Genomic DNA, 25,337 nt, shown 5'->3' with positions numbered 1-25,337 from the left:
AAAAAAAAAAAAGAAGTCTCCCCCCACAGAAAAAGTCCTGGATTGGAAGGCTTCATGGCTGAATTCTACCAAACATTCAGAGAAAATATATAACCAATTCTCCTTAAATTATTTCAAAACCTAGAAAAATAAGGAATATTCCCAGAGTATTTCTATAAAGCAAGAATATCCTTTATATCAAAAACAGGCAAAGATATTACCAAAAAAGAAAACTACAAACAGGTATCTCTCATGAACATAGATGTAAAAATCCATTACAAAATGATACTGGCCAGTACCACATTTAAAAAAGCATCAACAACAACAAACAATTCATCATGAACAAGTGGAATTCATAACAGATACACAACATAAGAAAAACAAAAAACATAATTTATCACATGAACAAAGGAAATGACAAAAAGCACATGATTGATGCAGAAGTAGTCTTTGACAAAATCCAACAGCCCTTCATTATTAGAAAACTCAGCAAAATAAGAATACAATGGAATTTCCAAGGGAGCTCTGGTGGCCTAGTGGCAAGAAGTTGCACCGTAATCCCGAAGGCACGCAGTTCGAATCCATCAGATGCTATGCTGGGGAAGGAAGGGCAATCTCCTCCTGTACCAGTCAGGTCCAATTTGACGGTACAAACACAAAATAATAAAAAATAAACTTAAAAACAAAAGAATGCAATGGACTTTCCTCAACATAGTGAAAAGTATATATGCAAAACCAGCAGTCGATATAATTCCCATAGGAGAAAAATTAAAAGCATTTTCCTTGTGAACAGGAACCAGACAAGAATGCCCAATTTCATCACTTCTATTAAATAATGCATTTTAAGTAATTTCTAGGGAAATATGACAAGAGAAGGAAATAAAAGGCATCCTGTTAGGTAAAAAGTTTGGGGTATCAAATACCATAATGATTTACCAATGTGGACAGTGTTTGGTGGAGCTCCCATTTGTAGAACAGGTTTGGAAGCAGGAGTGGCATCTCCCTCCTAAACCACATGCCTCTGAAAACTCTATGAACTTGGAGAAACTACGAGTTATAGAAAGGCATTACATCTTTTGTTCATAGAGTCGCTATGAGTCATGATTGACTAGATGGCAATCAACAACAATATATGCAGATGATATATGAGTGTACAAAGAAAATCCCAAAGACTCAACAAATAAACTGTTAAAGCTAGTGGACCAACTTAATAAAACAGCAGGATACAAGATCAATATATAAGTCAGTGGGATTCTTCTACAGTAACAAAGAAAGCACAGAAAAGGAAACCAGTAAAGCAATACTATTTACAATAGCCAATCACAAATTGAGATACTTAAGAATAAACCCAACTAGAGACACAAAAGACCTTTACAAAGAAAACTACAAAACACTTCTGTGAGAAACAATGAAAGACCTTAACAAATGGGAAAATATTCCCTATTCATGGATGCTGTTGCTATTGCTATGTATCTGTGACTCACAGGGACCCTATGTACATTAGCTCTGAAGTCTGCCCTATCCTGAGCCAATATCATTGGCTCTGACAGACCTAATCCCATTTCTTCAGTCACTGAGTCAATCTATCTCATCCTAAATCTTCCATTCCTGTGCTGTCCTGTGCTGTCCACCCTTCCAACCATGATATCCCTCTCCAAGAACCGGCTTCCTGGCCATGTGCCCAAAGTATACAAGATGGTGCCTTAAAATCCTTGCCTCCAGGGGGAAGCCCAGTTTCACCCTCTCCAGGAAAGACCTGTTGGTTTTCCTGGCAGTCTACATTACATTCAATACTCTTCTCCAGCACCATCACTCAAGGGTCTTTTTCTATCATCCAGCTCTCAGATGCATAACAAATTAATTGTGAAGACCATGGCCTGAATCAAACACACTTTAGTCTCTAGGCTGACATCGTTGCTCTTCAGTACTCTAGAGGAGTCCTCGACAAGTAGACTTTCCCAATGCAATTTGTCTTTTGATTTCTTAACTGTTGGTGCCATGAGTGTTGATTGTGGGACCAAGCAAGCTGAAATTATCAACAATCTCATTCTGTTCTCCATCCATCATGAAGTTGCTAATTGGCCCAGTGATGATAATCTTTGTTTTCTTAATGTTGTCCTTCAAACTATATTGAAGACTACAGTTCTTGACCTTCTGCAGCAAACGCCTCATGTCCTCAATTTCAGCAAGAAAGGTTCTGTCATCTACAAAACACAGGTTTTTGTTCCTCCAATCTTGATGCCACATTTCTCCTCACAAAGTTAAGCCTCGCAAATGATCTATTCTGCATATAGATTGAAAAGGTATAGACATAGGAGGCATCTCTGACACACACTTTGCCTGATCCTGAACCATGTAGTGCTTCCCTGCTCTGTTATGATTATTGCTTCCTGGTCCAAGTACTGGTTTTTGCATGAGCACAATCAAGTGTTCTAGGATTCCCATTCTTATCAAATTTAGCCACAATTTATTGTGATCCACACAGTCAAATGCCTTTGCATAGTCACTGAAACACAGATAGACATTCCTCTGGTACTCTGCTTTCAGCCAAGATCCATGTAACATTGGCTATGATGTCCCTAGTGACACACCCTTTTCTAAACCCAGCCTGCACATCTGGTAGTTCTCTGCTGAAACACTACTCCAGTCATTTCTTGATAATCTTCGCCAGGATCTTGCTTGCCTGTGATGTTGTTGTTGTTGTTGTTGTTATGTGCCATCGAGTCATTTGCGACTCATAGCGACCCTATGCACAACAGCCCTAAATCCTGCTCTATCCTGTGCCAATCGCATTGCCTCTGACACACCCATCCCGATTACCCCAGTCACTGAATCAATCCACCTCACAGAGGGTCTTCACCTCCTGCGCAGTCCCTCTACCCTATCAAGCATGATATCCCTCTCCAAGGACCTGTCTCTCCTTATAACATGTCCAAAGTACGTCAGACGAAGCGCCAGAATCTTTGCCTCCAAGGATAATTTCCACACTCTGTTGGGTCACTTTTTTAAAAAATGGGAATAAATACAACTCTGTTCCAGTCAGTTGGTCCTCCAGATTTCTTGGTTAACCTGGTGAGTGCATCCTGTTTGCTGAACCATGTCAATTTGGTAGTCCATCAATTCCTGGGGCTAAGGAGAGCAGCTTGAACTTCCTCCTTCATCACCACAGGCTCTTGATCATATGTTGTTTCACAAAATTCTTCCCCCCTTTTTTTAAATTTCATACTGATTTAATTACAAAGTTTGACTACATTGTTTTTCATACAAGATCCTTCCCATTTTCTTCACCCCACCCAAACATCAAATTGTGCAACCCTAAGATTAACACCCCACCCCCACCCATCCTCACTCCCCTGCTTCCACCCTCCACCCCCCCTTGGATCCTCATACTCATTCTCCAATACTCATTATACAGTATTTATCCTTCTGAGACTGAGTTAGTTCACTCCAGCATAATACACTCCAGTCCCTCACAAGTTAGGTAGTAATTTACAAGATCATTGCTCCTGGGTGCTGAGTAGTATTCCACTATATAAATGTACCACAACTTCTCAATCCACTCATTTGTGGTTGGATATCTGGGCTGTTTCCATGTTCTTACAATGGTGAATAATGCTGCTTTGAACATTGGTGTACAAGTCTCTGTTTGAGCCTGAGTTTTTATTTTCTTGGGGTATATTCCAAGCAATGGAATAGCTGAGTCATATGGAATTTCTATGTTCAACTTTTTGAGGAAGCACCAAACTGCCTTCCAGAGATTGTACTAATTTACAATCCCACCTCCTGTGTCTGTCAATTATTTTTCGTATAGTGCATCTGAGGACTCCTTCCATCTTCTTTTGATGCTTCCTGGGTCATTCAGCATCCTTAAGTATTGCAACTTGAGGCCTGAATTTTTTCTTCAGTTCCTTCAGCTTAAGAAATGCTGAGTGAGTTTGTCCCTTTTGATTTTCTGACTCCAGCTCCTTGCACATTTCACTAAAGTCAATAGACTGAAAATGATGGTCCTACCAAAAGCAAGGTACATGTTTAACACAATCTCAATATAGATACCACATCATTTTTCAAGAAGAGTGCAAAGGAAATTGTAGGTTGATTTGGAAAGGAAAGAGACAGTGAATAATCCAAGCACTTCTGAAAAGCAAAAATGAAGTGGAAAGCATAGCACTCCCTGGTCTCAAAACCTACCACACAGCCATAGTAACGAAAACAACTTGGTACTGGTACAGTTAGTTAAAGGCACATAGACCAAAGAAACATAATTGAGAAACCAGAAATGGACCTCTCTATCTTTGGTCAACTGATATTTGATAAGGAAACAAACTTATCAAATGGGGAAATGACAATTTCTTCAACAAATGATCCTAGCAAAATTGGACTTCCACCTGCAGGAAGCTGAAACAAGACCCACATCTCACACCATACAAAACATCGACTCAAGGTGGATCAGAGAGACCTGGGAGTAAAGCCTAAAACCTTAAAGTTCATCAGAGACAAACTGAAACCAAGCCTAGAAGGCCTAATCTACAGTATAAAAATGCTGAAAGATACAGCCAGAAATGTATATTGTGGAGAGGATAAAATTGATGAGTGGGACTTTCTAAAGATTAAATCTCTGTGCTCATCAAAAACTTTTCCCAACAGGGTGAAAAAAAATCTACCGACTGGAAGCAAACATTTGGCAGTATCAACTCAGACAAGGGTCTCATAACAAAAGTTTATGTAAAACTCCTGGGCCTTCAGAAGAAAAAGACTGATCACCCAATTAAAAATGGAGGAAAGACATGGAAGGACTTTTTACAGGGGAAGATGTTCAGATGGCCAACAAACACATGAAGAAATGCTCAAAATCACTGGCTATAAGAGAGTTGCAAATCAAAACCGCAATGAGATACCATCTCATCCCAGTAGCAGTGGCAAAGTTTAGTAGGGCAGCAAGCAGTAATGTTGGAGAGGATGTGAAGAGGTAGGAATTCTCATGCACTATTGGTGGGATTGTAAAATGGTACAACCACTCTGGAAGGCAGTTTGGCATTTCTTCAAAAACTTGAACATAGAAACTCAGTATGACACTGCTTAGAATATATCCCAAGGAAATTGGAACTGAGACACAAATGGAGATTTGTTCACCAATGTTCACAGCAATGTTATTCACCCTTGCAAGAACAGGGAAACAGCCCAAATGTCCAACCATAATAGAAGTTGAGAAATTATGGTACATTTACACAATGGAACACTATACAACACTCAGGAGTAACAATTTTGAAAAATACTACATAACTTGGGAGAGACTGGAGAGCATTATGCTGAATGATCGAACTCAGTCTTATATGGACAAAGACCGCATAAGACCATTATCACAAAAATTGAGGGACAATGAGTAAAATGTCTATTTGAGTCCAAGGGGGGAAGTGGAGAGACACAGAGGGGTGAGGGTGAGTAAATGAGAAATCAAAGGGTCGCACAATTTGATGGATGAGGGAGGGGTAAAGGAAATCGGAAAGATCTTGTGGAGACTTGAAAAGACAGGGTAATGGTGGGCATAATTCAATGGGGATTAATTTTATAAAACACTAAGTATGGGAATGTCGGAGACAGTGCGATTGGCACAGGACAGAGCAGAGTTTAGGGCTGTTGTACATAGGGTTGCTATGGGTTGCAAGCGACTCGACAGCACATAACAACAACAACAACAAAGTATGGAAATAATTGTATGAAATACAATGTGAATGAGGGAAAGTGTGAAATAGAATATATATTAATTTTGTATACAAACCAATATAAAATAAAAACAGGGGGAAGAGGGTAAAGATGGCCAAAGTTTGTCTTATGGTAGGTTTTGTAAAAAATAAAAGTAAAAACCAAACCAAACAAACAAACAAAAAGATCTAATACTGAAGCCTCTCAACGTCAAGGAAACAAAAATTCTCACTACTGGACCAATAGACAACATCATGATAGATGGAGAAAAGATTGAAACTGTCAATGACTTCATCTTACTTGGATCCACAATAAATATACTCGGCACCAGCAGTCAAGAGATCAGAAGATGTATTGCACTGGAAAATTCTACAGTCAAGGACCTAGCCAAATTATTGAGGAGCAATTATCTCAGACTATGGTCTTTTCAATCATTTGCTATGCATCTGAGAGCTGGACAATGAATAAGGATGATAGAAGAAAAATCAATGTGTTTGCCTTATGGTGTTGGAGGAGAGTACTGACTATTCCATCGACTGTCAAGAGAACAAACATATATTTTGGAGAGGGTGAAGCCAGATTGCTCCTTGGAAACAAAGATAGTGAGGCTTCATCTTGTATACTTTGGAGATGTTGCTAGTAGAGATTGTTCCTTGGAATCATTCTTAGAAAAGTGGCGGGATAGTGAAGGAGGTGAAGATCCTCAACCAAGTGGATTGACACAGTGACTGCAGCAATGTGTGTTAGAGTTTATGAGGTTGACACAGGACAGGAAAGGACAGGACAGGGTTCAGATATATTGTTTACAAGGTTGCTATGAGTCATACTTGACGTGACAGCACCTAATACTAAATATTTCTACGCTGTCTGTTGTTGTTGTTGTTAAGTGCCATAGAGTTGTAAATGACTCATAGTGACCTTATGAACGAAGATCTGAACATTGTATAACTAACATCCTTTCTCCAGGTTCATAGGGTTTCTGGAGGTAAGCTATTTCAGTAGTGGATGCCACTCCTGCTTCCAAGCATGTTTTAATCTGGGAGCTCCACCAAACACTGTCCAGCATAGGTAACCATTATCACATTTGACACATCAGTGTCCCAGTGTTCAGCTTCACAGCAACCACAAGTTACTTCCGTACAGCAAGTGGACAGAACAGTGCTATACACTTAGAAGAATGTTTGACCAAAAACAATTAAAACCAGGCCTAAGGGCTACAGATTAAAATCACCCACCTTTGGCTTGGTAGCATAACTTTCTGACCACTAGGCCAACACTGCTCTCTCTATGACTCATAGCAATCCTATGAACAACAAAGCCAACTCTTGCCTTAACCCACACCATCCCCACAATTTGAGACACCCTAGTCACCATATCAATCCACCTTGTTAAGGATCTTCTTTTCTTCTCTGACCTTCCACTTCTCTCAACAAGAGAGAACTCCAAGGACTGGACCCTTAAACTATTGTTTATTGTTGTTACGTGCCTTTGAGTCATAGAGGACTCAAAGCGACTCTGTCCTATATCCTTACTATTTATCAGCATAGACTTCATGGGAATGGGTTTGGTTTGTTTTTTGGGTTTTTTTTAATCATCCATTGTACACACATGCATGAGTACACATATTTCAATCTTAAATTCTAATTGTTCATTGCTAGAATATAAAGAGGCAGTTAATGTTTGCATACTAATTTACTTCATAATGGCAATATATTGATAAGTTCACTTCTTAATTCTCTAAAAAAATTTTGTAGAGCCCAGGTTGCTGTTATTAGGTGCTCTTGAGTTGAGCACAACTCATAGTGACCCTATGAACAACAGATCTGAAACCTGTTTTCCTGTGCTGTCTTCATCATCTCTGTCATATTTGAGCCCATTGCTATACAACCTTTACAATTATCTATATAGATGAACATGTTATCTGCAAAAAACTCCCCAGAGTTACCGCTTTTCAACAGAACTTTATGGAAGATTTCTTTTTTCAGTTCTGTAAAATCAACAGCAATATTCTGTTGCACAAGAAGCTCTTTGATCCACCTAAGGAAAGGTCCTAAGATGTCTGGGCGCCCCTTGCAAGAGGAACCATCCACTGCCACAACTCTTTCCAAGTTCTCAAAATGCAACTGTCTGTAGAGTCTATATTTATGTAATGACTTAGCAAAAAAGACTACTGTGGAATTTTTTTTAACTTTCTTTTTCTAATTGAGTTACTTCATTTCAAAACTTATATAGATTTTTTTTTTCATTGTTGTTGTGTACCATCAAGTTGGAAGCGACCCATAGCTGATACTCTCGCGGTTTTTCAAAGGCAGTTAAGCACACGGTAGGAGAAAAGGAATATAAACAATTTTAAAGGTATAAGAATTAGAAAAGAAAAAACTCACTCCCCCTGGCCTCTTCCTGTAAAACTCAAGCATTTTCTCAAACTCATTGCCCTCTAGATAGAACCGGTTAATAGCTAATCCTCCAGGAGTTTTCAGGATGCTGCAAATCGCAGGGAGATTGCCCATCTTTCTCCCACATCGCTGCTAGTGGCTTCAGACCACCAGAGAAGTGTCGCCTTTGGGTCAGCACGGCAACTCTCTATAGATTACACTACCAGGTCACGCACTTTAGGGGCTGCAAAAAAGGTGGCTGGACATTAGTAGCTGCGAGGGTAGGGGTAAAGGATGTGTTTGAGGAGCAGAGGGGATGAAAAAGGAAATCTCCAAAGTAGAAACAGAAGTGGTCTTAGAGCAAACGCTGTAGAGCAAACGCTGCCCTGCCTTTCCCGGTCAGGTAGAGAACAAGAAAGAGGGAAGAAGGGTTGGCCGCCCCGAGGGTGGTGGTGTTACGGGAACTGCGAGCAGCAGGGAGAACGCGCACCCACTACCCACCTCCAGGGGGAGGGCTAGGCCACTGGGTGGGGGCGGAGCCGCAGGGCGCCGTAGCGTCACGTGACTGGACCGCCCGCCCTGCGCCGCCCCTTCTTGGCAGTGGTTCGCGGCGGTTGCTCAGAGCTCTCGGGATAGGGGCGGCCCAGGGACCGAGTGACCAGGTGGAGCAGGTACAGAGCCCCGAGGGGTCCTCAGGGCTGGGCTGGGCTGGGCTGGGCTGGGCTGAGCAGGGGTCGAGGGGCTGCAGACAAGCGGGCTACACACCTCACCTTCCTTGAGCTCAAGCAGCCCTGGGAAGAGCAGCGCAGATCCCGCAGCATCAGGTCCAGGCTTGTGACCCCACGGCCCGCCGAGAACTGATGTGTGTGTGTACGGGATGGGGGCTGTCGGCCCTGCCAGAGGCAAGGCCGGGGGCGACGACCCTTGGGAAACTCTTGCCTCTTCCCTCAGTGCAGGCTTCCCCCAAACCCCGCTCTGCCCCCTTCGTGCAGAAAATGGTGGGCAGCGAGGGTGGGCGGCCAGCAGGGTCCCGCGGCGGTTGTGGGGGTGCCAAACGCTCGACTCACAGCCGGCCTCACTCCGTCCACCCCGGCCTCTTCAGGTCTGAGGGTCGCGGCGGCGCGCTCGGAGGCGAGAATCAGGAGGAGGAGGACGACGCTGCCCGGATAGGCCCAGGTTAGTGAACAGAATGGTAGGGGGCAGAGGAGTCTTAGAGCCCAGCCTGAGATGTCTGGTCTCCCCACCGCCCCGTCCTCCATTTTGGTGCTGTGGAAGGCTTTGGAGCTGCAAGAAAAAATGGTGGGCTTGAGGAAAGGAGGGAAAGAAATGAGAGTCCCCTAGGGGGCGATGTAGTTGCTCAGGTGAGAAAAAGGAAAGTTAAAAAAACAATTGTCTGTCCAAGGCTCTAAATGCCCAGAAGTGTGTAGTAGGGCCTCTGTCCTAGGTGCTGATTGCTCCGCATCGCTTTTAGTGCCTTCTCTTGCCTTTGTCTCCTAGGAATAATGGATTCCAAAGAGGAACAAGCAGGGATGCATCTCAGTGTGGAAAATATCCACGATGAATATGAAGAAAAGCACGAAAAGGAGCAAGACGTTGATGAAGGAGAGCCTTTGGTGCTCCCTTTGGAAGTTGGTGAATACCATATACCTAGAGGAAATCGTAGGCGACCCAGAGTTATGCAGCCCATTCACCAGTATAGATGGGATATGATTCAGAGGCTTGGAGGGCCTCAGGCCAGGATGAGAGAGGAAAATGTAGAAAGAATTGGGGAGGAGATGAGGGAGCTGATGGAAAAACTGAGGGGTAAACAGTTGAGTCATAGTCTGCGGGCAGTTAGCACTGACCCCCCCCACCGGAACCATCTGGATGAGTTTTGCCTTATGCCATGAGTCTTGAGGGTTTTTCCCACCTGATATTAATAGAGAGAGACCCCTGCTTATTAAACTTACATGTATGAGGTACCTTTGTTGTAAATCTTTTGATGTTACTTGTTTCTGACGGGTCTTCCTTGACCAGCTTCTAACTGGATGTTGTGTGTTTTTTACCCAGTCCGTAAGTTTCTGTGAGCAGGGCAGTTTTACCTATTGCTTGGAAACATGCTTACTGTATATTGTGAAGTTAATAAAGCAATTTAAGAAAAAAAGTCAAAAACCTTCTTTCTTTTTATTTAAAATTTAACATTGATATATAAACTAAGAATATATAAAGTATATCTTTATATATTTTATATAAAATATACTGTTTATTTGTCTTTGACTTATGGGTGGTGGTTATTTTATTACTTTTTTTAGCTTGTTACTTTTACCATGTTAAAAACGATCACACCAAAAAAAAATGAATACAGATTAGAAATGTCATAGATGGCATAATAGTGTGAACATATGTATGTGTGTGTATATAGTATTTATCATTGTTGCTATATATAATTTCTGGAGCAGCTCAAATGCTGCTGTCATAAATTGTCATTTTCACAATATTGAGCCTTCCTATCCTTATACATTGTTGATAAGATTGAAAAATGGTGCAACCACTTTGGAAGGCAGCTTGGAATTTCCTCAAAAATGTGAACACAGAAATTCTGTATGACTCAGCTATTCCACTACTTGAAATATACCCCATGAAAATGAGAACTGAAGCACAGACAGAAACTTGTACACCGGTGTTCATAGCAGCATTATTCACCATTGCAAGAACATGGAAACAGCCCAAATGTCCAACCACAATGGAAGGGGGTCTAGAAATTATGGTACATTCACACAATGGAATGCAATGCAACACATGGAAGCCATGATTTTGTAAATGACTATATACCTTGGGAGAGACAGGAGAACATTACGCTAAGTGAACTAACTCAGTCCCATAAGGACAAATACTGTATAAGACCATTATTGTAGAAGGAGTTTGAGAATTCAAGGAAAGGGAGATACTTAATAACACATTTTGATGGGTAGAGGGAGGGGTAGGGAAAGATCCTGTGTGAAAACAATGTATATGAACTTTTTAGTTAAGCAGTATAAAAAAAAGAATATTGTCACATTCACTAACTAAACAAATTTTACTTTCATTTTAAAAGACAAACTTCCCCAAACTTGCAATAGTCATCAGTATAAATGTTCTACTATTCAAATATGTTAATGTTGTTAAGTGCCGTCGAGTTACAGGCGACTCATAGCCACCCTATGAAGGAGAGTCCTCAACGCTTGTGTGTCTTTCATCCTCTCTCCAGGTTCATAGGGTTTCCAGAGGCAAGCTATTACGGAAGTGGATGCCACTCCAAATATGAGCAAAGGAAAATATGAGCTGAAAAATGGCTCTCCAATCAAATATATAGCCATACTTTCTAAGAGTGCCCCAAATTTTGTCAGTGTTTTGGTAGTTGTAGTGTAATAGAATATCTTTTAAGACATGTACAATTTTGTATCATCAACTGGAATTTTTTAAAAATGGAAAAGAAAATAAATGTTTTCAGGAAGTATGAAAGTATCACAACTGTTTTCTTAAAATCCTTAATTCCTATTAAAGATTAAGATAATTTTTAACAATTGTATACAATGGCAATTGAATGACCCAATAAGTGGAGCAATATCCACTGTCTACAGTCTTTAGAGTGCCGGGGTTAGGGGTGGAGAAGACTGTCAGTGATAACCCTGAAAGCCCTCTGTATAGATCTAAAGGGCAGAAGGATGAAGTAACCATACTGTTAACCCACCTTTCAAATGAATTTCAGAGGAGCTTATTCTGCTGCCCCATGTGAGTGCATGCTCATCAGTAACTTGTAACTTCTGGCATTTGTTGGAAGGCTGTAAAGCAACATTCTCTTTGCATCTAGCAAGAAATATTCTGCCCTCAGCTTTGCAAAAGGCAGACCAGAGCAAAGGGCAGAGGGACAGTAGAACTGATACAGTGGGAGCCACACATTTGACAACAAACTAACTGCCCCCATTTCTTAGCAGTATTAAATGGTTAGCCTTTTTCCTCCAAAGTCTTTAATTATCAGATGGAAAGGAAATGGCAGCAATTGAAAAAAGCTTAGCACTATTTGAGATGCTGAATTAATAAGGTCAGGGAAATTAGTCAGCTTTTAGGGTCAGAGTTAAAAAAATATGGAAGATGAGAATAATTTGAATAAAGGACAAGCTAAAGACAATAAGAATGGTAAATTATTCCATAGATCTAGATGGAAAGTAGTTCTTTTACCATTTCCTTAATTTTGTGTTCAAAGGAGTATGTATAGATGCCTACAATGATCTGTTAAAAGATAATATGTGTAGCTTTTAAAAGACCTAATTTACACAGCTTTCCAGTACCTTCTAATATTACTCAAATATGAGCCAATAGAAAGTAAAAATGGCCAGGCTTTGGAGAAAGAAATGAAATCGTGTGATGAATTAATACTATACGTGGATCTTTAAATCCTATTGCTATGTTTCTGTTAAATTCTTTTTAGTGGGTTCAGTGATGCTGCAATTTAAAATGCTTACTTACCTTAAACAGCATATACATGGGATGACAAGATTTCCATATATTCTTATTATTAACATATATTAGCATTGTGTCAGTTGTTTACAATTGTATACAATACTGCTTTGTCAATTATAAATAGCAGCACTGGTTTCACATAGATTCTAATATAGCATCTTTTGCTTGTACAGATATATTGTCACATCTTGATTTCTGTAGTGATTATGCTATAGGTTAGGGCCTGGAATATTGATAATGAGATGAACTGACATCTTCCAGAGCTGTTCAAGTTCTATACTGCACAGAACTGTCCACAGAGAACTGCTGGAAGGTCATGGTAAGTTGCTTAAGTGATTATTATTTACATCCCAATTCCATGATGGTTTGTGTACCTCTGGTCGGTATGTGTAACTTACTTCTGACTATTCAGTGTTTTCTGGCAAATAATCCACTGGGAGAATGATGAATTTCCCATTCTTCCAGAATATCCTCCAGCACCAGTATCAGCAGGAAGAACTTCTGTTCAACTAGATGGTAACACAAGAGGAGTGGGTTGGCTGTAAGATTTCTCTGGAGAAGTATTTATTGAGAAAGTAGAAATATAAGTTCTCTTGGGAGGATTAATTTGAGCCCCATGGCTAAAGTGTGGGGATACAGTGGTGCTTGCTGTCGGCAGTAAGGTTGTGTTTTGAAGAATTTTCATGGTAAACGTGGATAACTGTAGGATAGTGGATATAATATCCCATGATCTTCTCCATCTAGCTGAAATGGATATCTTCCATAACTTGGAGGCTGGGCTTTAAAAGTAAAATGGTTTGGTACATTTTGATGGACTGGAACTTGGCTCAGCATGCTTTCTTGGATTATTAGCATAAACAAAATTCCTTGGGCTATGGACCTCTCTAGGGCCTCTTCAATAAGTGCTCCATTTTCATTTTCTGCTCCAGGTACATTATCATACTGGGAGGTGTTGGAGCCATGTTTCCCATCATCAGCATTCAAAACCTACGCTTTTATTTTTTATTGAGTGAGGTTTTCTTTTTTAAAATGTACCTGTTCATGCATCTTGACCATCAGCTGTAGCATCGCCACCCTTGGTGTTTCTGGTGTAAAGTACTTGAGCTTGTGTTTTGCAACGTGCTTGATAAGTCCTTTACTTAGCAGCTGCTGACAGACCACCCTGGCCAGGGAACCCCAAATCTTCAGCCACTCTGAGACAGCAGTCAGTATTGTAAGCTTTAAGTTTGGGAACTTCTTTATAGAGTTTGTCATACGTGGCTTTGTCAAACAAGACGAGGTTATTGAGTTTGTCCTGGACTTTGCCTTTTGACTACTTCTTCTTGGCCTTGCCCCCAGGTTTGTTCACTGGGTATTTGTCCTTCTTGGCTGACTTTCTAGTGTCTTACTTGTCATCTTTGGGCAGCATCATGAAAGTCAGAGAGGAGACCAAAAAGTGCAGACTTATTAAGATGTAGGACAAAAACCAACACCTTCATCTTTTGCTGTACATTTGATATTTTTTTTATTGTTTAGAGGTTTATTGTGAATTATTAACAGGTCTGTATATAGGACTCTGTACTTTAAACATAAACTTCAGTGTAACTGATGAAATAAGGAAGAAGGGAAATTCAATTCGTTGTGATTTGGAGGTTGCACCTGTCCCTTAAAATATGAGTGCTCATATATCAGATCTGGTCTTGGCTTTACTTTTCTTTCAGAGAAATTTTCCAATAAAAAAAATATGATCTCTGCTTTAGGAAAAATTACTGGAAATCAATTGAGTATCAGCAAAACTTGGGATGGTGTGTGGAATCTGCCAATCTGCCTTTGCCTTCAATGGCATGTTTGGCAGTTTTTTCAACAGCTGATATATCAGAAGATTTGTCCCACCTAGGCATAATTTTTTTTTTAATTTTTGAAGTAGTATTACTATTTTGATTGGCAATTGCATTGGTATATTGCTTGGAATTGTGTTGGGGAATTGTGATGCTGATTTCCCTTGAAAAATCTACCTCAGGCTTGAGCTTTTTATTATCCTTATCTCTGGGTTTCTGCCTTGGCTGTCTTACTCTTTTTGGTGTACCAATTCTACTTATATACTGTGAGGAATGCTCATATTTCCTGTGGGAAGATATACTGCTATCTCTCTTGCTACCTGTATGAGACCTTGGCTTGCTAGCACTTCTTTGTCCATTGTTTATATGATAAATGCCAGCAGAATGAGATTCAGGTGGAAGTTGTGCCAAAGGTCTCTTGGGGTATGACTCTGGAAGATCTAATTTCTTTCATTTTAGTTCTACTATAGAAATTTGAAGTTCCTGTATCATAAAATCATCTTTTTAAAAAAAATTCTTTGCCAGGGTTTTCTGAAGAAATTATAAATTTCTTCCATGGATAATCTCATTACATGGGGTTTTTTTTTGTTGTTGGTTTTGTTTTGTTTTGTTTCGTTTTGGGGGGTTGGTATAATTTTAAGATTGTATAAGTCATATCAGTGGAAATTCACTCTCCTTCAAATATGTTGTTGTTGTTGTTATGTGCCATCAACTTACTTGTGACTCATAGTGACCCAGTGTACAATAGCTCTGAATCCTGCTGTCCTGAGCCAGTATCACTGACTCTTGACACATCTACCTTTATTACCCTAGTTACTGTGTATATCCGTCTCATCCAGGGTCTTCCTCTCCTGCGCTGTACATCATCCTTCCAAGCATGATGTCCTTCTCCAAGGACTGGACCCTCCTGGTCACATGCCCAAAGTATGTGAGACAGAGTTTCAAAGTCCTTACCCCTAAGGAGAAACTCGGTTTCACCCTCTCCAAAAAAGACCTGTTTGTTCTCTTGGTGGTACATGGTATGTTCAATACTCTTCTCCAGCACTACCACTCAAAGGCATTGATTCTTCTTCTGTCGTCCCTTATCACTGTCCAGCTATGTGCTACATAGCAAGTAATTGCAAAGACTATGGCCAGAATCAGGCACACCTTAGTCTCTAAACTTATGCCATTACTCTTTAGGACTTCGGAAAGGTTCCTGACAGCAGACTACCCTAATGTAATTGTCTTTTGATTTCCTGACTGCCGAGCAAGTTGAAATTGATAACAATTTCAGTCTCTTATCCATCTATCATGGTGCTGCCAATTGGCCCACTGGTGAGAAGCTTTGTCTTCTTGATGTTGAGCTTCAATCCATATTGAAGACTATAGTCTTTGACCTTCTACAGCATGAGCTTCAGGTCCTCCTCAGTATCAGCAAACAAGGTTGTGTTATCTGCATAATGCAGGTTGTTGGTGAGTCTTCCTCCAATCCTGATGCTACATTCTTCCTCATTTCCCATATTCTTAGGTTGAGTGTAAATGGAGTTCCATCAAGAAAACACTGGGGGGCGGGGAACCCACTAAATTTTATGAAAGTTTGTATAGATTTCTTGAGAATCCAAGTGTTGCTTAAGCTTTGTTTTTGTTATGTACTGTCAAATTGACTGCAATTTAGAGCAACCCTATGCACAATAGCTCTGAATCCTGCTCTATCCTGAGCCAGTTTCACTGTGTCTGACATACCTACCCATATTACCCCAGTTATTGTGTCAGTTTATCACATCTGGGGTCTTTTAACCTGCACTGTCACTCCACCCTTCCAAGTGTGATGTCCTCCAAAGACTGATCTCTCCTGGCTATGTGCCCAAATTATGTGAGAGAGAGCTTCAAAATCCTTGCCTTAAAGGAGAAGCTTGATTTCACCCTCTCCAGGACAGACCTGTTCGTTCTCTTGGCAGTCCATGGTATGTCCCATATGCTTCTCCAAAACCACAACTCAAAGACTTCAATTCTTCTTCTTTCATCCTTGGTCATTGTTCATCTTTCTGATGCATAACAAGGAATTGCCTGGATCAGGCGCACCTTAGTCTCCACACTGACATCTTTGTTTTTCAGCACTCTAGAGAGGTCCCTGACAGCAGATTTTCCTAATGCAATTTGTCTTTTTATTTTCTTACTACTGATTCCAAGATTGTGGAACTGAGCACGCTGAAATTGTTAACAATCTCAAATCTCTTCTCCATCTATCTTGATGCTGCTAATTGGTCCAGTGGTGAGAATCTTCATTTTCTTGAGGAGAGAGGGCAGGGAACTAGCACTTAATTTGTTACTTTTGCAGTGGGAAGTTGATCACATCTGCTTAAGTTTGGACATAAATTCATTCGTTATTTTTTCATGGCGTTTTTGTAACCTTAAAAGTTTAGGAAAACCTTGGACAAAAAAGCCTACATGGCATGCTTGGAACCTGAGAATAGTTTAACCAGAGCCCCGAAGGCATTTTCTATATTCATATATAAATGGAATAAAGATGTAATCCGACTCATTCCCTGACGGTATTCAGCTTCTGTATTGTAGAATAAGCAGGAAGACTGTGAAATAAGAATTGTTGCTTAACATCATATCTGTCTCTAAACATACTATAGTCCCTAAACATGCAGTTGGGCTTCTCCAACAATTTCTTCCAGAAATGTAGCCAGTCTGGTTGCTATCAGGTGAGATCCATGTATTAAGTTTCTTTTGTGTATTTTAGAAAATGTATTTGCAATTAATAAATCATTATAAATTCAAAATTCAGTCATTCCATTTCCAGCTTCCTTCATTTCTATCACCAAGCCCATACTTTCCAACGACTGTTTCTTCTTCAGTTTCCTGCTTTTTCATTCCAGTCACCAATTATCACTGATACATCTTGATGACATGTTCTGTTGATTTCAGACTGCAAAATTGGTAAAAATTCTCAATTTCTTCCTCTTTGGCTCTAGATGTAGGCGCATATTTTGAATAATAGTCATATTAATGTGTTTTCTTTGTATGCTTATGGATATTACCTTATCACTTGCAACATTGTGTTTCAGGATAGAATTTAAAATTGACTTTTTTACTATGAATGCAACACAATTCTTCCTGTTTTTCATTTCCTGCATAGTATACCATATGATTATCTGATTCAAGGTGGCCAAAGTTGGTCCATCTCATCTCACTAATGCCTAGGATTTTGATATTCATGTGTCTCATTTCATTAACAATTTCCAGTTTTCCAAAATTCAAGCTACATACATTCAATGCTCCAATTGTTAAACAATGTTTGTTATAATTTCTCTCATTTCAACTGACTTAGAATCTGAGCTCTATCACTACACTACTCTAACTATCCTCTTTGTTTAGTGTCCATAGAGTTTTCAAAGGCCTGTTATTTAGGAAGTAGATGGCCCATCCTACTTCCTATTCTGTGTTAATCAGGGAGCTCCACCAAAACCTGTCCACCATGGGAAACCCTTATGGCATTTGACGCACCATTGGCACAGATTTCAGTATCATGGCAATTTCAATTTATCTCAGTACAGCAAACTTATAGAACAGGGGCAGACTATGGGTCCGATCATCAATTACTCATACACAAGTTCAAGTGGAGGCTGAAGAAAATGAATATAAATCCACAGGAACTAAGATATAATCTTGGATCAATTCCATCTGAATGTTATGGTCGTCTTAAGACTAGGTTTGACACATTGAACACCAATGACTGAAGATCAGATGAGTTGTGGGATGATATCAAAGATATCATCCATGATGAAAGAAAAAGATCATTACAAAAACAGAGGGGAAAGAAAAAATCCAAATGGATGTCAGAAAAGACTCTAAAGATTGCACTGGAGTGTCAAGAAGCCAAAATTAAAGAAAAACATGTTGAAGTGAAAGAGCTGGACAGACGATTTCAAAGGGCAGCTCAGGAGAACAAAACAAAGTATTATAAAGGAATGTACAGGGAGCTGGAATTGGAGATTAAAAAGGGAAGAAGTTGTTCTGCATTTCTCAAGCTGAAAGAACTTAAAAACAAATTAAAGCCTCATGTCGCAATATTGAAAGATGCTATGGGCAATGTCAAAGGAAGATGAAGATGGAGAGAATACACAGAATCACTGTACTAGAAAGAATTGATTGACACTGAAAAGTTTCAGGAAGTACCATATGAACAGGAGCCAATGGTAATGAAGGAAGAAGTAGAAGCTGCATTGAAACCATTGGCAAAAAATGAGGCCCCAGGAATTGATGGAATACTAATTGACTTGTTTCAATTAACAGATGCAGCCTTGGATGCCCTCACCAGTCTATGCTAGGAAATTTGGAGGATAACTCTCTAGGCAAGAGACTGGAAGAGTCCATGTTTGTTCCCATTCCCAAGGAAAGTAACCCAAACAAATGTGGAAATTATAGAACAATATTATTGATAACACATGCAAACAAAATACTGCTGAAGATCATTAAAAAAACATCTGGAACAGACATAGATAAAGAACCGCCACAAATTAAAGTAGGATTTAGAAGAGGCCATGGCACCAGGGGTAGATATCGTTGTTAATACCAGATGGATCCTGGCTGAAAGTAAGGAATACCAGAAGAATGTCTCTTGTGCTTTATTGACTATGCAAAGGCATTTGACTGTGTGGAACATGACAAGTTGTGGCTGACACTGAGAAGAACGGGACTCCAAGAGCACTTGACTGTGCTCATGCCAAACCTATACCTGGACCAGGAGGCAGCTGTGCGAACAGAGCAGAGGAGCACTCCATGCTTTGGGATTGGTAAAGGAGTGCACCAGAGTTGGATTCTCTCTCCACACCTACTCAATCTGTATGATGAGGAAATTATCTGAGAAGGTGGACTCTATGAGGAGGATTGTGGTATCAGGATTGCAGGGAGACTCATCAATAAACTGCATTAGGGAGAGGACATAACTTTCTTGCTGAAAGTGAGGTGGGCTTGAAGCACTTGTAGAAGACCAAGGAATGCAGCCTTCTGTATGGATTGCATCTCAATGTCAGGAAAATAAAGATTCTTACCACAGGACTGACAGGCAGTGTCATGATGGGTAGAGAGGAGATTGAAATTGTCAACAGCTTCATCCTGCTTGGATCCGCAATGAACACCCTTGGCACCAGCAGTCAGGAAATAAGGAGACATATTGTCCTGGGAAAGCTGCATTTAGGGACCTTTCTATAAACTATTGAGTAGTAATGTAGTTTGAACACTAAGGTGCGTCTGATTCAGGCCATGGTTTTTCCAATTACTAACTATGCGTCATTGATCTGGACAATGAATAAGGATGACAGAAAAATATTTGATGCCTTTGAGCTGTGGTGTTGGAGAAGAGCACTGAACATCCTATGGATTGCCAAGAGAATGAACAGATAAATCTTGGAGATGGTGCAGCTGGAGTGCTCTTTGGAGGCAAGAATGATGAGGCTTTGCCTCACATCCTTTGGACATGTTGCTAGAAGGTGCCATTCCTTGAAGAAATACATGATGCTTGGAAGGGTGGAGGGTTGGCGAAGGAGAGGAAGAACCTCAAGCAGGTGGATTTATATGGTGACTGCTGCAGTGTGCTCTTGTGTGTTAGCAAGTGTGAGGAAGACACAGGATAGAACACTGTTCAGATCTTTTGTTCATAGGGTCACTGTGAGTTGTGCTCAACTTGGCCTCTCCTAACAACAAAAACAACAAACATGCAGTTGACATCAAAGTCAATCTGTCTAATAGCAGGTGAACAACCCTGTGCTCTGTGTTTTAATTTATTATAAAGGTCACTTCTTTCATTTTAGGGATCTCAAGACTCCACCTCTGAGCTGGAGGGAATTCCTTTGTATATTCCCCTATGAAACTTTACAGTGTTCTTGTATATTTTCCCCATAAATTCAGCATTTTCTTCCATTTAGTATTTTGATGTTTCACAGGTAATTTATGATATGGGAACTCCGTTTCCTAAAAAAATTTGAACATAGAAATGGCTTATGGGTCAGCTATTCCACTACTAGGAATATACCCCAAGGAAATTAGAACTGAGATACAAATGGAGATTTGTGCATGAAATGTTCATAGTAGAACATCTCAAGAACATGGAAACAGCCAAAATGTCCAACTACAACTGAATGGAGTGAGAAATTGTGGTACATTCACACAGTGGAATAATACTATGCAGCATTCAGGAGCAACAATTGTAAAAACTACTATGTAAGTTGGGAGAGCCTAGAGAGAATTACATTAAGTGAACTAATGCAGTATCACAAGGATAAACACTGCATAAAACCATTATTGGAAAAATAGAAAGATAACTAGTAAAGCACGTATAGGAACTCATGGGGGTGGAGGGCTGAGGATGGGTAAAGGTGAAACCACAGGGTTACACAGTTTGGTTGGTGGATGGAAAGGGTGAAATAAATGGGAAGGACAGGGTAATGATGGGCAAGGTCCAATGGTGATTAATTTTAGAAAATATAATATGTGAGAATGATGAATGAAACACTATGTGAATGAAGAATAGTATGAAATACAATGTATATACGCTTTGTAAGCAAACATTTTAAAAAGTGTCAAAAAAAGAAAGCCAAATCTGTCTGTGACTTTGTGAACAATGTAATTAGCATCTTCCCAAGGCTCAATCTCTGCACCTTCTTTACCTCTGTCATATTTAGCAGCTATTTCAGCTCATTCCTGGGGAAGTTTGAGTGCTACATCCTGATCTAAATCCTTTATCTAGCCTTGAGAAATAACAATTGCTTCAGGGTAAATTTATCTGTTCCAAGATTTCATTGTTTCTGTATACTCCTGAGCACATCAAGAGTTACAGGGTACCTCACAGATTTTGCAACTAATTATGACTGGATATATCTCTGTATGTTGTCCCAAAATTTGCCATCCAAGGTTTCTCAGAGGAATGTATATCCTCTGGACTGTCTCACTGGCAGAGTGTGTAGGGGATGGGCAGAGGGGAAGTCCAGCTGTGCTGCACTATGGTGGTGGCTGTTACCACAGTGGCCCCCATCCCACTGTTTCCCTTCCAAGAGGATCCAGGCTAAGCAAAGCCTAGAAACCAGCAACAATAGCACGATACCTCCAGCCACAGCCTTTTATTACTTTTCAAAAATTAATATACAATTAGAAAGCTTTAGGTGACCTAGTGGATAGGAAGTTGCACTGTCAACCCAAAGGCACTCGGTTCAAATCCACCACTTGCTGTGTGAGAGAAAGATGGACAATCTCTTGATTTATAGCCTCTGAAACCCCTCTGTTGTTGTTAAGTGCCATCAAGTTGTAGGTGACTCATAGCAACCCTATGAACAAAAGTCTTGACCCTTGTGTGACTTTCATCCTTTCTCCAGGTTCATAGGGTTTCCGGAGGCAAGCTATTTACGGAAGTAGATGTCACTCCTGCTTCCAAGCTTTTTTAACTGGGGAACCCCACCAAACACTGTCCGCCATGGGTAACCATTATTGCATTTGACACATCGGTGTCACAGTGTGATATGAGTGTGACTCATAGCTCCCTTTCTACCTCATAGAAATTCTGAGCTTCAGGACCTTTGCATGCAGAGGAGCTGGGAACCCAGAACAGGCACCTGCTGATTCAGTGTTGCCTGCCCACAAGCTACAGACATAGAAGACCTGACACCTCACGTGCACCCTGTCAGGAGGGCATGGATAGCCCAAGGGCAGCATAGCCCAGCTATACAGAGGCTATGGAAAGACCCTCCTGGAGGGGAGAGGATCTTCTGCAGTAACTGCCACTATACTTGCTACCTTATAAAATATGAAACGGATGGCATTTTTTTTATGTGAAATGCTGGATAAAACAAACAGTTGTTATATGAGTAGGTATATTACATGCTTGAATAAAGATTCTCTACAATTTCAAAGGAACTTCCTGATATTTTAATGGTAAGAAGAAAATTTTTACTATAAAACTTATGACTGTGAAACTCTCAATACAGTCTAATGCTATATATTTTACAAATCAACAGATCTCTAGAGTAGTAAGAATCTGGGCTTTTCTTCCCAGGAAATGCAAACATATACAAGTTTGTGAATACTTCTGGGACCACTCAAACACTGTCACTTACTTTTAAATACTTTTTTCATTGATGGTTCCAATGCTGCCTCTTTGAACTCCTGAGCAGTCCTCCCATGCCGAAGACCAATTCTTGTCTTGGTGGCATAGTCTTGATATACATACAAGAACACAAACCATCCATACCAAGACAAAACGTTACAAGAAAACAAAATGATAATTTCTTTATATAAGAAAACGTCAGTTAAATAAATGTGGTATTACATGTGTGATTTCAGTATAAATATAAGAGAGACAATTTATCAAAGGTAGACTTAACCTGCTCCATTTTAGAATTGATTTACTGATTATAAATTTAATTTTTCATTTCCTCAGTTTTAAATTGTTTCGTTCATAACCTATGAAGCTCTATGGCCTAGTGGTAAAAAACTGTTCTGAAATCTCAAAGGCATGCTGTTCAAATCCACCAGATGCTCTACAGGAGAAAGATGGACAATCTCCTGCCATGTAATTAAATGGCCTCTGAAAACCTGGTGGAGGGTCAGCGGTTATGACTCAAAGGTATACAACAACAGAATTATTGTAGCATTTTTTACTCTGAACAAATAATGATATTTAAAATGGATTCAGTATTATCTACATTTTGTCATTTAGGATATAAGCATTAAAATGGTCTTTAGTTTTCTAAGAATCAAGCTACTTCCTTATTGCAATGTGTAGCAATCACCAATTATTCTAAATTCTCAGACAGAAATTCCAAGAGCTAAAAATAAAATCACAAGAGCTCTTCTCTTACATATGAAATAAGGGGTGGGGGGAATCTGTACTATAACAGGGAGAAAGAATTGAGTTTAGAAATTAAGAGTAATTATTTCAATAAATCAGAGGTGTAAGCCTCAGACATCCCGATGAATGGCCTCAAGAAACACAAAAGGGAGACAGACAATATGAAACATTCCATAGTATCTTTACCCTGCTGTATTTTAGAAGCCATGCATTCTTTGTGATGGAATTATTCGGAAGTGGGGAGGCTTTGGTGAAAGTTGGGCAGAAGGTCCTGGAAGGGATGATCTGGAGACACGTTAACCTTGTGGCCAGCATGGTGGAACAAGGTTTACCAAGCATATCCCAAAAGCCGAATCTCCATTCACCCTCTAGAGGGTCAATTATTAATCCTTTCCAACGTGACAGCAAAGAATGAATAAGTAAATATAAAATTATCTAATAAAGGAGCTTGAGCACCTTATTAAAATAGTATGAACATTTAAAGAATTAAGGTTATGACAGAATCTCAATTTTTGCTTACCTTTAGATCTCTTATAGCAGCATAAAATTGCTAAGACACACATTTTTAAAAAGGTTTGCTGAGGATAATCACCTCCCAGGGCTGCTATGTGGAACAATCAAGTTTTTTAACTTTCTCTAAGCATTTGTTCCTACCAGCACATGTGTTGTCCAGCCCTTTATATATTCCTTTCAGCTCTTTGAGGAAATTCCCGCAGTGGATTCGCAAATGTAAGATCTATGAGAAGTCCACAGAAGGGCTATTAGTATTAAATGAGTCAGTTTATGAGCCAACTCCAACTTGACAGCAATGACTGATAGCTGTTTTCATAATACAGTAGAAGAGTTGTGTTGTTACAGAAACCAAACCACCTACAAAGCCTAAAATACAATTTGAACCTTTATCAAAAAACGTTGCTGACTCCAGTTAAAAAATAGCATTTATGAGACAGAAGAGAAACATACAGAGGTAAAAACAGTGCAAAAGCCACCCCTCTTCCAGGAGCTTAAGACAAAACACAACTTTATACAAGCAAGAGGTTTATAAGGAAAAAAGATTGTATTGCACTCATAGAATTCCTTTGTTAGAATCATAATTTTCCATGATATTTAGTTTTCCTATCCATGACCATGTTATATTCTTTCACTTGTCCAGGTCTCTTTTTGTTTGTTTGTTTTTTTAAATAATTAATTTTAATGAATGTTTACAGAGACTTTGGATTTCCATTCATTCATTGTTACATTTTTCTCTCTGCCCACATCCCTTCCCCTCCAGTTCATAGTCCTCTTTGAAAAGTAAAATTCTTTCATTGTTATACAATTCCCCCGCCCCAGTCCACTCTGTTGTCGACTGAAGTAAAAAGACAGAGATGGGGACACATAGGAATGGAGGTCAGGCCAGAAAGCGGGAAGGCAGGGGGCTAACAGCTTGGGAGAACTGCAGCCCCTATTATCCGCCTTTCTGACTTTTTACTGAGAATCATCAGGAAGGTAAACAAAGGAAAATCACAAGGGATTAGTAAACAAAAACAAAGGATCATGGGGAAGTCTTTTGTAAATAAGGCCTGTTGTTGTTCTGTGCCATCAGTCGCTTGCGACTCATAGCGACCCTATGTACAACAGCCCTAAAATCTGCTCTGTCCTGTGCCAATCGCACTGTCTCCGACATTCCCACACTTAATGTTTTATAAAATTAATCCCCATTGAATTATACCCACTATTACCCTGTCTTTTCAGGTCTCTGATACACCCATCCCGATTACCCCAGTCACTGAATTAATCCATCTCATAGAGGGCCTTCCTCTCCTGCGCTGTCCCTCCACCCTACCAAGCATGATGTCCCTTCCCAAGGACCAGTCACTCATTACAACATGTCCAAAGTATGTTAGACGGAGCCTCAGAAAGGGTTTAACACTTTCCAGAATGAACCTGTTTTTATTTTTTCTTTTTAAATTATTATTAAATTTTGTTTTAGTGAATATTTACAGAGATTTTGGGTTTTCATTCATTCATTGTTGCACTGTTTTCTCTACCCTCCTCCCCAGTTCGTTCTTCGCCCCCACCCCGAATGTCTGTTTGAATTGTCCAATTGCCACAGTGCTTGTCAAAGCCAGTTCTGATTAATCTCCTTTGTCAGTGTGTCCTTTGCCATTCCCTATC

General features: G+C 40.0%; 1 protein-coding gene and 1 pseudogene across 1 annotated transcript; one reads left to right on the top strand and one right to left on the bottom strand.

The window, feature by feature from the left end:
- Nucleotides 1–9,193: 9,193 nt before the first annotated feature.
- On the top strand, nt 9,194–9,943 carry LOC102876156 (protein BEX1-like). Its single transcript, XM_006899248.1, has 2 exons — nt 9,194–9,230; nt 9,552–9,943. Exon 2 carries the CDS (start codon nt 9,557–9,559, stop codon nt 9,941–9,943), a length of 387 nt encoding a protein of 128 aa, XP_006899310.1. The 5' UTR covers nt 9,194–9,230; nt 9,552–9,556.
- A 1,746-nt stretch (nt 9,944–11,689) lies between these two features.
- On the bottom strand, nt 11,690–23,495 carry LOC102852871 (annotated as a pseudogene).
- Nucleotides 23,496–25,337: the final 1,842 nt, after the last annotated feature.

This window comes from Elephantulus edwardii, unplaced genomic scaffold, assembly GCF_000299155.1.
Source record: "Elephantulus edwardii isolate Elephantulus edwardi_28Jun2011 unplaced genomic scaffold, EleEdw1.0 scaffold00249, whole genome shotgun sequence".
Lineage (NCBI taxonomy): Eukaryota > Metazoa > Chordata > Mammalia > Macroscelidea > Macroscelididae > Elephantulus > Elephantulus edwardii.
The sequence above is the reverse complement of the archived record's forward strand: the minus strand, read 5'-3'. Positions and strand labels throughout refer to the sequence as shown.